We start from the raw sequence: 15,941 nt of genomic DNA on the forward strand, positions 1-15,941 counted from the left end.
TTGGAACGTAGACAGTCTAAGGTATTTAGTAAGAAGCATGGCGAGTTTTCTGAAGTTTTAATAATAAAAAAAAAATATTTACTTTAAAAATAAAAATAAATCACAATTATTGTTTTTACATATTGTCACCAATGCAGTACAGCGTCGTCATAGAATGCCAGGGTAGGCAACCACGGCCCTCCAGCTGTGGTAAAACTACAAGTCCCATGAGACACTGCTAGACCCTGACGATCAGAGGCATGATGGGATTTATAGATTCACCACAGCTGGAGTGCCGAGGTCGCCTACCCCTCATATAATGGGAGTGGTGGTGATCACGGACTGGTGACAGTACAATAAAAGAAAAAAAAATGCAGATGCAGCTCCTCTCAGATTAGGTCTTAAGATCCTAATGACTATGTCTAAAACAAACACGTGAGGGCACCTCCGTCTAGGTGTAATAAATTGCTACACCTAGATGGAGGCGCCCTCTTGTGTTTGTTTTTTATGATTTTTGCATATGGCTAATGGCAGTTTTATGTTGGAATTTCTTTGTAATAAAATTTGCTGGATTTTGGTTGTATTTTGTCATATTATTACTTGGCATACAGTGTATCCAGAAAGTATTCACAGCGCTTCACTTTTTCCACATGCCGTTATGTTACAGCCTTTTTCCAAAATTAATGAAATTATTTTCTTCAAAATTCTACAATCAATACCCCATAATGACAACATGAAAAAAGTTTGTTTGAAATCTTTGCAAATTTATTTAAAAAAAATAAAATAAAAATCCCAATGTACACGAGTATCACAGGCTCCTCCCATGTACAAGAGTATGTAATTGGTGCCAAAGGAGCTTCAAATTATTGAGCAAAGGCAAAGGCTGTGATACTCATGTGCATGGGAGGAGCCTGTGATACACATGTGCATGGGAGGAGCCTGTGATACTCATGAGCATGGGAGGAGCCTGTGATACTCATGAGCATGGGAGGAGCCTGTGATACTCATGAGCATGGGAGGAGCCTGTGATACTCATGAGCATGGGAGGAGCCTGTGATACTCATGAGCATGGGAGGAGCCTGTGATACTCATGAGCATGGGAGGAGCCTGTGATACTCATGAGCATGGGAGGAGCCTGTGATACTCATGAGCATGGGAGGAGCCTGTGATACTCATGAGCATGGGAGGAGCCTGTGATACTCATGAGCATGGGAGGAGCCTGTGATACTCATGAGCATGGGAGGATCCTGTGATACTCATGAGCATGGGAGGAGCCTGTGATACTCATGAGCATGGGAGGATCCTGTGATACTCATGAGCATGGGAGGATCCTGTGATACTCATGAGCATGGGAGGATCCTGTGATACTCATGAGCATGGGAGGAGCCTGTGATACTCATGAGCATGGGAGGAGCCTGTGATACTCATGAGCATGGGAGGAGCCTGTGATACTCATGAGCATGGGAGGAGCCTGTGATACTCATGTGCATGGGATTTTTTATTTTTAATAAATTTGCAAAGATTTCAAACAAACTTCTTTCATGTTGTCATTATATGGGATTGTTTGTAGAATTTTTGAAGAAAATAATACATTTAATCCATTTTGGAATAAGGCTGTAATATAACAAAATGTGGAAAAAGTGAAGCGCTGTGAATACTTTCTGGATGCGCTGTAAAGTCCCACTTTTTGTCTTGTCTATATAAATAAAAACATACAGTATATAACTCATCAGTGCAAAAATATATACATATAGAAATAAAAAGAAAATACTATTGAACTAAAACAATGACAGCATTTTGGGAATTTGCAATGCTACTTACATATTCTGTATCAGCCTTGGCATCATAGTACTCGATATCTTCCTCCTATATAAAAAAAAAAGCATTCCGAGTATCAGGGAAGTGTGAGAATATAAGACGACGATATTACAGAAGTCACACATTCCGATCAGAGCTGCAAAACGCTGCTGCAATGGGCCCACAACGATCAACAGCACCACGTAAAGATCAATGGTGATGATATCGATTCCTGTTGCTCTGCCTTGTTGAAAGAGTGTGATAAATGTGTACAATTTACAACATTTCTGAGTCTCTAATGGACGGGCACGTGTAGAAGAATTCAAATCTTCAGGCCTGCGTGTGGCCACTCCTCCTCCTTCTTTAGCAGCTTGTGCTCTGCGATAGGAGCGCCCCCTGCTGTCAGTGCGACAGGTGGGTCTTATACATTCAGCTTCCATATTCAAATGTTTCATTCTTTTACATAATCTGATCTATCCATATCATTTTTTTAATATTTCCTTTTTATTACTTTATTGGTTTTAGATTCCACAATTATTTCAGCAGTTTATATAATATAATATATATATTGTAATATTATAATGTTGATCTTAACTCCTTAAGAACCAGAGGGTGTACTGCTGCAGCCAAACTCATCATTATAATGTTGATCTTAACTGATATATATTTATTTACAAATTTGCCAAATTTATAAGGAAAAAAAATTAGGATTAGCACAGCTTTTTTTCCATAGTAGATTATACTACATACATACATACACATATATATATATATATATATATATATATATATATATATATATATATATATATATATATATATACATACACACACACACACACACACACACACACACACATACACACATATAAATATATCTCGATACACATTTGCCAAATTTATAAGGAAAAAAAATTAGAATTAGAATTAGGATTAGTACAGCCTTATAAGAGAATAGGTTGATGGCATTTAAAGCCATTCCCTAATTTTTGTTTTTATTATTTCCTTTTTTATTGCTTTGTTTTTTTTTGTTTTTTTTTTAATATACATATAATTTTGATAAATTTATAAGGAAAATAAATTAGGATTAGTACAGCCTTATAAGAGAGTAGGTGGATGGCATTTAAAGCCATTCCCTATTTTTTTTTATTTTTTTTATTATTATTTCCTTGTTATTACTTACTTTTTTTTAAATATATAATTTTGATACAAATTTGCCAAATTTATAAGGAGCTTAGGAAAAAAAAAATATGGATTAGTACAACCTTTACAAGGTGGATGGGGTTTAAAGCACAACATACAGACCCCCCCCCCCCCCCCCGCGCCGTTTTTTTATCGCTACACGCGGGGGGGTCTTACAATGTGCGCTTGGCTGTTTCATCGCACTGAAAACAGATGTGCTCACCAAAACAACTAAGTCCCCTCCCAGTGGAGGTGGGGCATGCAGGACCGGGACAAGGGATGGGCAGAGAGGGGCGGCTGCCCTGGGCACTGTGTGATGGGATGGTGCCACAAGGGGATTTTGCTTGTGGGAGGACTTGTGTTGGGTTGGAGAATTTGGGGGTTTTGTGTTGGGAGAGGGGATGAAGGGAAGAGGATCTGTGCTAGGAAGGGGGCTTGGGGTGTTTGTGCAAGAAGAGGTGATATGGTAGAGGGGGGGGAATTGGATTTGTGATAGGAGGGGAATTTTTCATTTTTTTGGAAGGGGGGGCTGTGCTGGGAAAAGGATTTGGAGTGGGGGGAGAGGATGTGTATTTGGAGGGGGGGGGGGGGAATTTGAAGAGTAGAGGATTTGTGCTGGGAGGGGTAATATTTTTTTTGGGGGGGGGAGGGGGGGGGGGGGGGGTTGTGTGCCAGGGGACCTGAGGAGAGAGAGAATTTGAGCTGGGAGGGGGGATTTCGGCAGGGGTGGACTAGTCTCTGCAAACATGTGAAAAGCGCAGAAGGCGCTGGCAGCGACGTTATTTCTTAAGGGCACCTCAAACGCAGGTAGAAGCTCCATGTTTTTCTGCGTGACGCAAAATGCACTTGGTCTCATGTCCAAGGCCCTGTTTACAAATCGGGTGTAACAGAAACATGCATTTGTGCAAACGAGCAACGCGTTTGTGGTGGCTTTATTTCCTAATGGCACCCCAAACGCACGTAGCAGTCATGTGTTTAACTGCGCATTTTCCAAGAAAATGCGTTATAAACTCGCAACACAGAAAGTGCTTGGCTCCTGTCCAAAATTTGGTACATGCGCTTCTTTAGCGCGTTTTTGAGTGGAAGGAGGCCCGTTCAAATAAATGGTGCGGCTCCGAAAACATGCCCATAAAAGTTGCGCTGCTGAAGTTTAAACAAGAGGTGTACACAAACTGCCAGTAATAGAAGCTCCGCCCCCCTTCCTAATTTTCGCAGGGGAGTGAGGCGAGTGCGGGCTCGAGGCACGTGGGGGCACACGGGCGACGCGAGAGGCGAGTGTGAGAGGCGAGTGGGGGCGCGAGAGGCGTGTGGGGGCGCGAGAGGCGAGTGGGGGCGCGAGAGGCGAGTGGGGGCGCGAGAGGCGAGTGGGGGTGCGAGAGGCGAGTGGGGGCGCTGCGACGTGAGGTGAGTGGGGGGCGTGCGGTGAGTTTGGCTGCAGCACTACACCCTCTGGTTCTTAAGGACTTAAGATTGTCATTATTATAATGACTAAAAAATATATACAAAGTGGAAACGCAGCGATTTCCCATCAAAGGCGGCACAAATAGAGAATTACGTAGCGGTTTATTTTGGAAGAACACATAAAACGCACTTGTGAGTTGTCGGGGTGTGCGGCGAGTGGGGGTGTGCGGCGAGTGGGGGCACGAGGTGAGTGGGGGTGTGCAGTGAATGCGGTGTGTGGGGGCGTGCGGAGTCGTGCGGTTAGTGGGGGCGTGCGGTGAGCGGGGTGAGTGCGGGTGTGCGGTGAGTGCGATGAGAGCGCGGGCGTGCGGTGAGCGTAGGCGTGCGGTGAGTGGGGTGAGTGGGGGGCGTGCGGTGAGTGGGGGGCGTGGGAGGCGTGCGGTGAGTGGGGGGCGTGCGGTGAGTGGGGGGCGTGCGGTGAGTGGGAGGCGTGCGGTGAGTGGGAGGCGTGCGGTGAGTGGGGGGCGTGCGGTGAGTGGGGGGCGTGCGGTGAGTGGGGGGCGTGCGGTGAGTGGGGGGCGTGCGGTGAGTGGGGGGCGTGCGGTGAGTGGGGGGCGTGCGGTGAGTGGGGTGCGTGCGGTGAGTGGGGTGTGTGCGGTGAGTGGGGGGTGTGTGGTGAGTGGGGTGAGTGGGGGGCGTGCGGTGAGTGGGGGGCGTGCGGTGAGTGGGGGGCATGTGGTGAGTGGGGTGAGTGGGGGGCGTGCGGTGAGTGGGGGGCGTGCGGTGAGTGGAGGGCGTGCGGTGAGTGGGGGGCGTGCGGTGAGTGGGGGGCGTGCGGTGAGTGGGGGGCATGCGGTGAGTGGGCTGCGTGCGGTGAGTGGGGTGCGTGCGGTGAGTGGGGGGTGTGTGGTGAGTGGGGGGCGTGCGGTGAGTGGGGGGTGTGTGGTGAGTGGGGGGCGTGCGGTGAGTGGGGGGCGTGCGGTGAGTGGGGGGCATGTGGTGAGTGGGGTGAGTGGGGGGCGTGCGGTGAGTGGGGGGCGTGCGGTGAGTGGGGGGCGTGCGGTGAGTGGGGGGCGTGCGGTGAGTGGGGGGGGCGTGCGGTGAGTGGGGGGGGCGTGCGGAGTCGTGCGGTGAGTGGGGGTGTGCACTGAGTGGGGGTGTGCAGTGAGTGGGGGCGCAGCACTACACCCTCTGGTTCTTAAGGAGTTAAGATCAACATTATAATAATGACTGAAAATATATACAAAGTGGAAACGCGTTGATTTCCCGTCAAAGGCGGCACAAATAGAGAATTGCGCAGAGGGTCATTTGGAAGAAGGGTGATGGGCGAATGATTGGGAAGTGGGGGATCCGGCCGGCGGAGCCATCCAGGTAAACACGTCCATTTAGGAGCGGAGCGGCGATATGATGATATGCGGTTTTGGCGGCGGATCGCTCCCATCATTCTCTGGATGTGCCGGGCTGGGTTTGCTCCATTGCTATTCCAGTCATTCCGCCCCCCTCCTTCCCGCGCTCTCCTCTGTGCGCTCTATCCCGCTCCCCCCTCCCCCCCCTCGCCGTTTCCCCCCTCCTCCGCTCTCATTGCCCTGCAGCATAATGAAAGCTGACATTATATCAAACATTATAAAGACTCTCATTTGATGAGGATCATTCGTCAACACACAAACCTATTAACCAGCAAAAAAAAAAATAAAACCCACACCCGTTCGCCACTCCCGCCCCGCGTGCCGCGTGCATCGGAGAGGGGCCGACCTCTCTCTGCAGACGGATCCTGACTGCTAATCGCAGCCTCCGCTCTACGCCAACTGCAAGAAGAATTCAGGTGAACTCGGCGACAAGGTCACCGGCAAGGACAGAGCCGTCACGTTCCCCCACCTGCGGCCTCCTTCTACCTGCCGCCGAGGTAGCGCTGCGACAAGGATCATTATCCGCGTGAGGCACGTACGAGGCGCCGGCGTGATGCTCCGCCATCGCTTTTCACAGGAAGGAGCGCCGATACCGGCCTGGCGCTGAGAAGGCCGCTAAACGCCAACGGCAAAATCCGCAAACTGGGTTCCGTGAAAGCGTTTTACGTTCTATTCATGGCGGAGAACGTGCAGAGCGTGAAAGGAAAATAAATATTTAGATAGTAAACGGGAAGATCTGTAAACCCCCCCCCCCCCCACCGCGGGCACACCGGTGCCCAAGATAGTCCGCCACCATGGTGCCAATAACAAAGAACTCCAGGGGGATACAAAAGATACAAATTATCGAGTATGAATATGAGTTGTAGTATGAGTATGCGTAAAAGTATCAGGAGTAGTAATATCAGTATGGTTATGAGGAGCAGTACGAGTAGTAGGAGTATGAGGCATACTACTATTAGTATGAATAGTAGTATGAGGAGAAGTAGTATGAGTAGTAGTAGTAATAGTATGAGTAGTAGTAGTAATAGTATGAGTAGTAGTAGGAGTAGTATGAGTAGTAATAGTATGAGTAGTAGTAGTAATAGTATGAGTAGTAGGAGTAGTAATAGTATGAGTAGTAGTAGGAGTAGTATGAGTAGTAATAGTATGAGTAGTAGTATAAGGACAAGTACGAGTAGTAATAGTATGAGGAGGAGGAGTAGTATGAGTAGTAGTAGGAGTAGTAGTATAAGGAGTAGTAGGAGTATGAGGAGTAGGAGTATCAGTATGAGTAGTAATAGTGGTAGTAGGAGTATAAGTAGTAGTAGTATGTGTAGTAGAAGTAGTAGTACAAGGAGTAGTAGTATGAATACAGTAGTATGAGTAGTAGTATGAGGAGTAATATGAGGAGTAGTAGTATGAATACAGTAGTATGAGTAGTAGTATGAGGAGTAGTATTACGAGTATGAGTAGTAGTATGAGGAGAATTAGTATGAGTAGTAGTAGTAGAATGAGAAGGAGTAGGAGTAGTAGTATGAATATAGTAGTATGAGGAGTAATATGAGGAGTAGTAGTAGTATGGGGAGTAGTAGTATTATTATGAGGAGAAGTAGTATGAGTATAGGTAGTATGAGTATAGGTAGTATGAGTATGAGTAGTATGAGTAGGAGTAGTGGTAGTATGAGCAGTAATATGAGGAGTAGTATGAGGAGTAGTAGAAATAGTAGTAAAAAGTAAGAGGCACAGGTACCTAATATGACACTTGCCCTCCCTGTAGAGCAGAGCTCAGACTGGGAGAGGGAGAAATAACACAAGGAGGACATGTAGCGGCAGAAATTAAGTACTGCAGAGGACAGCCCTGGATTAAAGCTGAATATTGCAGCACAGAGCACACCGATAGAAGGAGAGAGCAGAGTGACAGACAGATCAGCTCATCTATTTGCTGCTTCTCCTTTCACTGTCCAGTCAGGTGCTTAGAGGTGTGTTTAATGATGCTGGTGGTCATCTCAGGACATCTAGTGGCAGAAAAGAAGTACTGCAGGGGGAAGATCCTGAATTTGACCTGCTATTAGCCTCCCACAATTCCTGTACAGCAGAGCTCAGACTAGGAAAGGGAGAAGCAGTACAGGGAGCCAATCAGATGTGTTGGAGTGCTTATGGGCTTAGTGATGCTGGTCGTCACCTGGAGTCATCTAGTGGCGGAAAAAAAGATATGCTGCAGGGGACAGCTCTGGATTAATGATGAATACTGCAGAATATTTTTTTTTTTAAATCTCGAACCTGACCTGCTATTAGTCTCTTACAATTCTTGTACAGCAGAGCTCAGACTATGACAGGGAGAAGCAGCATAAGGAGCCAATCAGATGTGCTGTGCTTATGTGCCAACAAAGAGCATGGCGATAGAGGGTGAAAATTAATCTCCTGCTGCAGTATTTCTTTCCACCACTAGATGTCCTCAGATGACCACCAGGATCATTAAACCCACTTCCAAGCGCCTGCCCCTTCCTGCGACTGGACAGTGAAAGGAGAAGCAGCACAGAGATGATCTGCTGCAGCTGAGAGCTCGGTATCGGCTGGTGAGAGACTTTCTGATAAAAGTGATCACTTTTATGGGACTCTCAAAGCGAGAGGGGGGGGGGGGCTCAGGACCACAGGAAGCAGCTTGAGAGCAGGAGGAGGTCAGGGAACACCTCAATCCCTCCTGCGACGGATGACCCTGGAAGTGATGTGTATGGGGTCACTTCCGGGGTCACAGATATCATTCCAGAGCGATCGGCGCTTTAATATCCGCTTTGGAGGGCAGTGAAGACATTGGGGGTCTAATAGGACCCCCACAATGTCACCATGAAGAGGACTTGTCACGTCTCCCGTTGTTACCACATAGAGGGCCTTTCAGTCCCCCCGTGACTGCAATAAAGTAGCAAATAAATATAAATACAAAAAAGTGTAAAAAAAAAATAAAAAAAAAATAAAAAGAAGATGTATAAAAAAATCTAAATAACATTTTTCCAGCCCCCCAGTCACCCCCCAATCTAAAAAGCGCAGCGCAGGGTAAGCGCGAGTATAAACTGAAAAGAACAATTGCGCACGCATCTGAGGTGTCTTCAGAAACGCGTCGAAGTCAGAGCGATAATTCCAGGGTCATAATTCACACCCCCTGAAGGCTTTAAAAGCATCGACCACGGAGAATTTTGGGTACCGTACTTTTTTTTTGCTATTCCAGGGACATGCGCCAATTTTAAAGCTTCGACGTGCCTAGAACCTATTTTCTCATATATTTTTTTTTATATTCTACCAAAATGAGGTATTATATATTATATTGTATTTGCTGCACTTAAGTCATTTTAGTGCATTTTTTCACTGAAAATAAATGTTTAATAGATGCGCAAATAAATACTGCACATCATAAAAAAAAAACTGCAACTATCACCATTTTATTCTCCAGGGTCTCTGCTTTCACAAAATATATAATACAATTAAAAAAAAAGTGTGTATATTTAAAACACAAATAGATGGTAGAAAAAGGAAGAAGAAAGAAAGGGAAGGAGAAGAAAGAAAGGGAAGGAGAAGAAAGAAAGGGAAGGAGAAGAAAGAAAGGGAAGGAGAAGAAAGAAAGGAAAGAAGGTGGAAAGGAAAGAAGAAGGTGGAAAGGAAAGAAGAAGGTGGGCAAGAAGAAGAGGGAGGAAGAAGAAGAAAAGGGAGGAAGAAGGAGAAAAGGGAGGAAGAAAGAAAGAAAGAAAAAGAAAGAAAGAAAGAAGGAAGAAGGAAGGAAGAAGAAAGAGAAGAAAGAAAGAAGGAAGGAAGAAGAAGGAAGAAGAAGGAAGGAAGGAGGAGGAAGAAGGAGGAAGAAGGAGGAGGAAGAAGAAAGAAAAGGAAAAAGGAGGAAGAAAGAAGGAGGAAGAAAGAAGGAGGAAGAAAGAAGGAGGAAGGAAGAAAAGAAGACAGAAGAAGGAGGAAGAAGAAGACGGAAGAAGCAGGTGAAAGAAGGAGGTGAAAGAAGGAGGAAGGAGAGGGGGGAAGAAGAACGAGGAAGAAGAAGAAGGTGGATGAAGAAGAAGAAGGCGGAAGGAAGAAAGAAGGCGGAAGGAAGAAAGAAGGCGGAAGGAAGAAAGAAGGCGGAAGAAGACGGAAGGAAGAAAGAAGGCAGAAGAAGAAGACGGAAGGAAGAAAGAAGGCAGAAGAAGAAGACGGAAGAAGGAAACGAAAGAAGGAGCCGAAAGAGGAGGAGGAAGAAGGAGGAAGAAGAAGGTGGAGGAAGAAGGAGGAAGGAGAAGAAGGTGGAAGAAGAGGGAGGAAGAAGGAGGAAGAAGAAAAAGAAGAACGAGGAAGAAGGAGAAGGTGGAAGAAGAAGACGGAAGAAGGAGGAAGAAGAAGGTGGAGGAAAAAGGAGGAAGAAGGAGGAAGGAGAAGAAGGAGGTGGAAGAAGAGGGAGGAAGAAGAAGGAGGAAGAAGAAAAAGAAGAACGAGGAAGAAGAAGAAGGTGGAAGAAGAAGAAGGTGGAAGAAGAAGAAGGTGGAAGGAAGAAAGATGGAAAAAGGAGACGGAAGAAAGAGATGGAAGAAGGAGGCGAAAGAAGGAGGAGGAAGAAGAAGAAGGTGGAAGAAGAGGGAGGAAGAAGGAGGAAGAAGAAAAAGAAGAACGAGGAAGAAGGAGAAGGTGGAAGAAGAAGACGGAAGAAGGAGGAAGAAGAAGGTGGAGGAAAAAGGAGGAAGAAGGAGGAAGGAGAAGGAGGTGGAAGAAGAGGGAGGAAGAAGAAGGAGGAAGAAGAAAAAGAAGAACGAGGAAGAAGAAGAACGAGGAAGAAGAAGAAGGTGGAAGAAGAAGAAGGTGGAAGAAGAAGAAGGTGGAAGGAAGAAAGATGGAAAAAGGAGACGGAAGAAAGAGATGGAAGAAGGAGGCGAAAGAAGGAGGAGGAAGAAGAAGAAGGTGGAAGAAGAAAGAAGACAAAGACGAAGACGAAAGGATTACAAAGAAAAAAGGAGGAAGAAAAAAGAGGAAGGTTGAAGGAAGGAATGAAGAAAGAAGAAGATTATAAAAATAATGAATAAATAATAAATAAAATGAATAGCTAGAACATTTAAACAAAAATTACAAATATAATTAATAAAGAGAATAATAATGAAAATGATAAAATAATTAAGAAATAAATTAGTAATAAAAAAATAAAACAAATGATTTATTAATTAATAAAATTAATATAAAATATATAATTTTTGGGGGGCTTATAGTAATTTCTAGAAAAAAAATGCAGATTTGAAGGCGTGGCTCGGTGGACGAGGGGTTAAATCCGATTGTTTCTGAACCTCTGAAGGGAATGAGGCGCAGCGGGCAGACAAATAAAACCCAGATGAAGGGCTGCTTTGATTGGCTCTTGGAATTTTTGCCAAATATTTCAACACTGGGAGGTTCCCATTGGCTCGGTCTCGCCCGCTTCCCTTACTACATCCGCCAGTGCCTGAAACATGTCAGGGTGGTATGTACATTGCCATACAAGGTGCACAGTGCCTCCCCCCCCCCTCATTCCCATCTCTGGAATGACAGGAAGATCATATAAAGAAGGATTGTGGATTTTATATTAGAGGTGTTTTTGGACACATTTTTTTCCTGGATTGAAGGATTTCGCTGTTTGTCATTGGCTGGGATTTTTTCCGGTGGCTCCGGCCGCTTTCCTCGCTTCCAGTGACACAAGACGCTCTAATCATGTGAAGGTCACATCTCAGGGACAAAGGACGTTCCATTCCGGCACAGAGAATCGAAATGACACAAATTTACCCCACGAGGAGCCGGCGGGCAGCCGAGGGAACGATCGCTCACATCATGTCACCCTGGAGAGTCCGTCATTATGGCCGGAGCACATCCCAGCGCCCAATCCCTCATCATCCCTCCAACGCCAGCAGGACTGAAATCACCAACATGGCTGCCAGCCGGTACAGCGCTATCCCGCCGCGTTATCGATCCGCCCCCCCCCCCCTTCAGTCATGTCCGGCTGTAGCGGCTCCTCTCCTGGACTGAAACGGCTTCCTCTGATTTCCCCGCACACTGTGAGCTTCTCACCATGTGCACCAGAAGCTGCATCAAGTCACATAGAGAGCCCCACACCCATTTCCTGATTGGAGGACACACAGCATCATCTAGCCCTTTCCTCCCCACACTGAACCCACCCCTTTACATTTGCTGCACCTGTATTTGGCAGGTAACATTGCGCTGAATGCTCCCGATTAAAGTGGACCTGTCATCAGATATGGAATAATTGTCAGATATATTTTCTCATGCTAACTAGTCAGTGTAACCCTTCCAGGTATTTATTACTTCACACAGCGATCACAAGACTCCCCCCTGACGACGTCTTCCGATTTCCTCTCTAGAAGGATGATGCCATCTTCGTTCAGGCATCATCCAGGACTTGCTACAAAGTTACAATGTACAGTCTGATCACTGGGGGAGGGGAGACTGAGGAAATGCTTCCTCCTCCTTCTACGAAGTTACAATGTACAGTCTGATCACTGGGGGCAGAGACTGAGGAAATGCTTCCTCCTTCTACAAAGTTACAATGTACAGTCTGATCACTGGGGGAGGGGAGACTGAGGAAATGCCTCCTCCTCCTTCTACAAAGTTACAATGTACAGTCTGATCACTGGGGGCAGAGACTGAGGAAATGCTTCCTCCTCCTTCTACAACGTTACAATGTACAGTCTGATCACGGGGCGAGGGGAGACTGAGGAAATGACGACTCCTCCTTCTACAAAGTCACAATATATAGTCTGATCACTGGGGGAGGGGAGACAGACGAAATGCTTCCTCCTGCCTGCAGCAGACTAATGGCTTCATCTCAGCCAAGGAAAGGTCACAGGGGAAGAGGAGACCAAGGAAATGCTTCAGCCTGCCCACAGCAGACTGATGACATCATCTTGGCCTAGGCAAAGCCACTGGGTGAGAGGAGACTGAGGAAATGATTCCTCCAGCCTGCAGCAGACTAATTAAACCATCCAAGCCAAGGCATAGTCACTGGGGGAGATGAGACTGAGGAAATGCTTCCCCTTGCCTACAGCAGACTGATGACATCATCTCAGCCTAGGTATAGCAACTGGGGGAGCGGAGACTGAGGAAATGCTTCCTCCTGTCTGCAGCAGACTCTCGACCTAGGCAGAATCATTGACCGGAGCTCAAGGTGAGATTTCTATTGATGAAAGGGGGGCTTATCACCCAAAAAAAAAGACCCCGTTTCTGTATATTGTGACAAGTCGGGATTTATTCATGGGGACTTGTAATGGTGCTGACAGGTTCCCTTGCCTTGGCAGAGTGCTTTGGGGCGCCATTAAGAATGAAACCTGACCTGTCCGGGTGTTTCCGTCTCGATACAAAAAAAAAAAAAAGAAAAGAAAAAAAAAAGAAAAAAAAAAAAAAGTAAAAAATGTTATAAAAAGTTTCCATTTTTCTCGGATAGGAATAGAATGCGGAATGTTGTTACGATTGGACAGGAGAAGGAATACAAGGATATGCCATCCCTGGGCGCCCCGTGTCCGCCATCTTCCACCGACCGCCGCGCAGCAATCAGAATGATTAGGAGGCACCATGTTGGGGTGCAATCAGTGACCAGGACAGACGGAGAGGGGGGGAGGGGGGGGGGAATCGGCGGCTCGTGTCACACATTAGACCTCTCCCACCATCTGTCTGCGACGGGCATTGATGGAAGGCCAGAACTCATTGGCGTTATGATCGGGTGGGGGAGGGGGGGAGGGGGGCACTGGACATCTGGAGAGAGCGGCAATCAGTACTGGAGAGGAGGGCGCGGCGGCCGGCCAAGTCAGCTATGAAACGACTGCTCGGATAATGCCGCACACCGCCAACGCCGGCTCAGGTGATACCGCCGAGCGTCATTTGGTGGCAACAAAAACCTTTATTATCTCAGTAAATTCTGACTGTGGATGAACAGGGATCAGCTAAAAGAGTCAGCCCCGAAAAAAAAAAAGCTGCCAATACACAGAAGAATGCAGGGGGAAGAAACAAGAGATTTCTAATCAAGTGTTCCTTCAAACAGTACAATCCCCTTTAGGCTGGTCATACACCATACAATCTGATTGTACAATCTCCTTTAGAATCACTAGCAGGTACATAGATACATACTGTCCTGGATTTGCAGGGACAGTGCAGCATTTTTTCCGTCTGTCCTTCCAATGCCGTGTCCCGGGTCATGTCCCGGGATCGCAGCTTCAATATTTGAGTTATTGCACAGTAACCAAAGAACGCATATTTAGAGGCGGGGTCTGGGTGGGACCAACCATAAAAGGGTGGTCCCTACATATTTGGCGGAGAGGTCTGGACAGGACCAACAGTAAAGTTGGCATGATGGGTGGTCTTTGCATATTTAGAGGCAGGGTCTGGGCAGGACCAACAGTAATGTGGGCATGATGGGCGGTCCCTGCACATCTAGAGGCGGGATCTGGGGGGAGGGAATTGGATTTGACCATAGGCGTTGGTCCTGGAGCATAATGTTGGTAGGTAAGATGTAGAACCTTCATAACAGGACAGATAGGACCAACCTTAAATTGGCCATGATAGGTGGTTACCGCATATTTAGAGGCGGGGTCGGGGTGGGTCCAACCATAAAGTAGGCATAAAGGGTGGTCCCTACATATTTAGAGGAGAGGTCTGGACAGGACCAACAGTAAAGTGGGCATGATGGGTGGTTACTGCAGATTTAGAGGCGAGGTCTGGGTGGGACCAACCTTAAAATGGGCATGATTGGGGGGGTCCCTGCATATTTAGAGGTGGGGTCTGGGTGGGATTTGGGCATGACCATGGGCACGGGTCCTGGAGCATAATGTGGGCAGGCAAGAAGCGGAGCCTTCATGACAGGATAGACAGGACCAACTTTAAAGTGGCCATGATGGGTGGTTACCGCAGATTTAGAGGCGGGGTCTGGGTGGGACCAACCATAAAGTAGGCTTAAAGGGTGGTCCATGCATATTTGGAGGAGAGGTCTGGACAGGACCAAGAGAAAAGTGGGCATGATGGGTGGTCTTTGCATATTTAGAGGCAGGGTCTGGGCAGGGCCAACAATAAAGCGGGCATTATGGGCGGTCTTTGCATATTTAGAGGCAGGGTCTGGGCAGGACCAACTGTAATGTGGGCATGATGGGTGGTCCCTGCATATTTAGAGGTGGGGAGGGATTTGGGCACAACCATGGACATGGGTCCTGGAGCATAATGTTAGTAGGTAAGATGTGAAACCTTCATGACAGTTTAGATACACCCAACCATAAAGCGGCCATGATGGATGGTTGCTGCATATTTAGAGCTGGGGTCTGGGTGGAACCAAACATGAAGTAGGCATGATGGGTGGTCTCTGCATTTTGGAGGCGTGGTCTGGACAGGACCACACAGTAAAATGGGCATTGTGAGTGGTTACTACATATTTAGAGGTGTGGTCCTGGCAAGAGCAAGCATAAAGTGGGTATGATGGGTAGTTACTGCATACTTAGAGGAGAGGTCTGTGTGGGAATTGGGCAGGACTGTGGGCATGGGTCCTGGAGCATAATGTTGCTAGGTAAGAGGTCGAACCTTCATGACATGATAATTAGTAGCAACCCTAAAGTGGGCATGATGGGTAGTCCCTGCATTGTTGAAGGCGGGGTCTAGGCATGAGCGATCATAAAGTGGGTATGATGGGTGTTCCCTGCAAATTTAGAGGCAGGGTCCGGGGGGGAATTGGGCATGACCATGGGCGTGTGTCCTGGAGCACAATGTTGGTAGGTAAGATGTGGAACCTTCATGACAGGATAGATAGGACCAACCGTAAAGTGGCCATGATGGGTGGTTACTGCATATTTAGAGGTGGGTCTGGGTGGCATGATGGGTGGTCCCTGCATTTTGAAGACAAGTCTGGGCAGGACCAACTGTAAAGAGGGCATGATGGGTGGTCTCTACATATTTAGAGGTGGGGTCTGGCCTGGAGAAACTGTAAAGTGGGCATGACGGGTGATCCTTGCATATTTAGAGGCGGGTCTGGGCAGGAACAATCATAAAGTGGGCATGATGGGTGGCCCCTGCATGTTTAGAGGTGGGGTTTTGGCACAACCATGCGCGTGGGTCCTGGAGCAAAAATGTTGGCAGGTAAGATGTGGAGCCATCATAACACGATAGATAAGGCCAAGCGTAAAGTAGCCATAATGGGTGCTTACTGGATATTTAAGGGTG

General features: G+C 47.0%; 1 protein-coding gene across 1 annotated transcript in view; it reads right to left on the reverse strand.

The window, feature by feature from the left end:
* CACNA2D2 (calcium voltage-gated channel auxiliary subunit alpha2delta 2) overlaps window positions 1-15,941 on the reverse strand; it is a 278,037-nt gene that overhangs the window by 78,344 nt on the left and 183,752 nt on the right. The window contains 1 exon segment of the mRNA XM_077451058.1: window positions 1,801-1,845. Coding sequence (XP_077307184.1) covers window positions 1,801-1,845 — 45 coding nt within the window.

Source organism: Lithobates pipiens, unplaced genomic scaffold (assembly GCF_037356315.1).
Source record: "Lithobates pipiens isolate NorthernLeopardFrog02 unplaced genomic scaffold, aLitPip1_a1.2 Scaffold_23, whole genome shotgun sequence".
In the NCBI taxonomy this organism is placed as follows: Eukaryota; Metazoa; Chordata; class Amphibia; order Anura; family Ranidae; genus Lithobates; species Lithobates pipiens.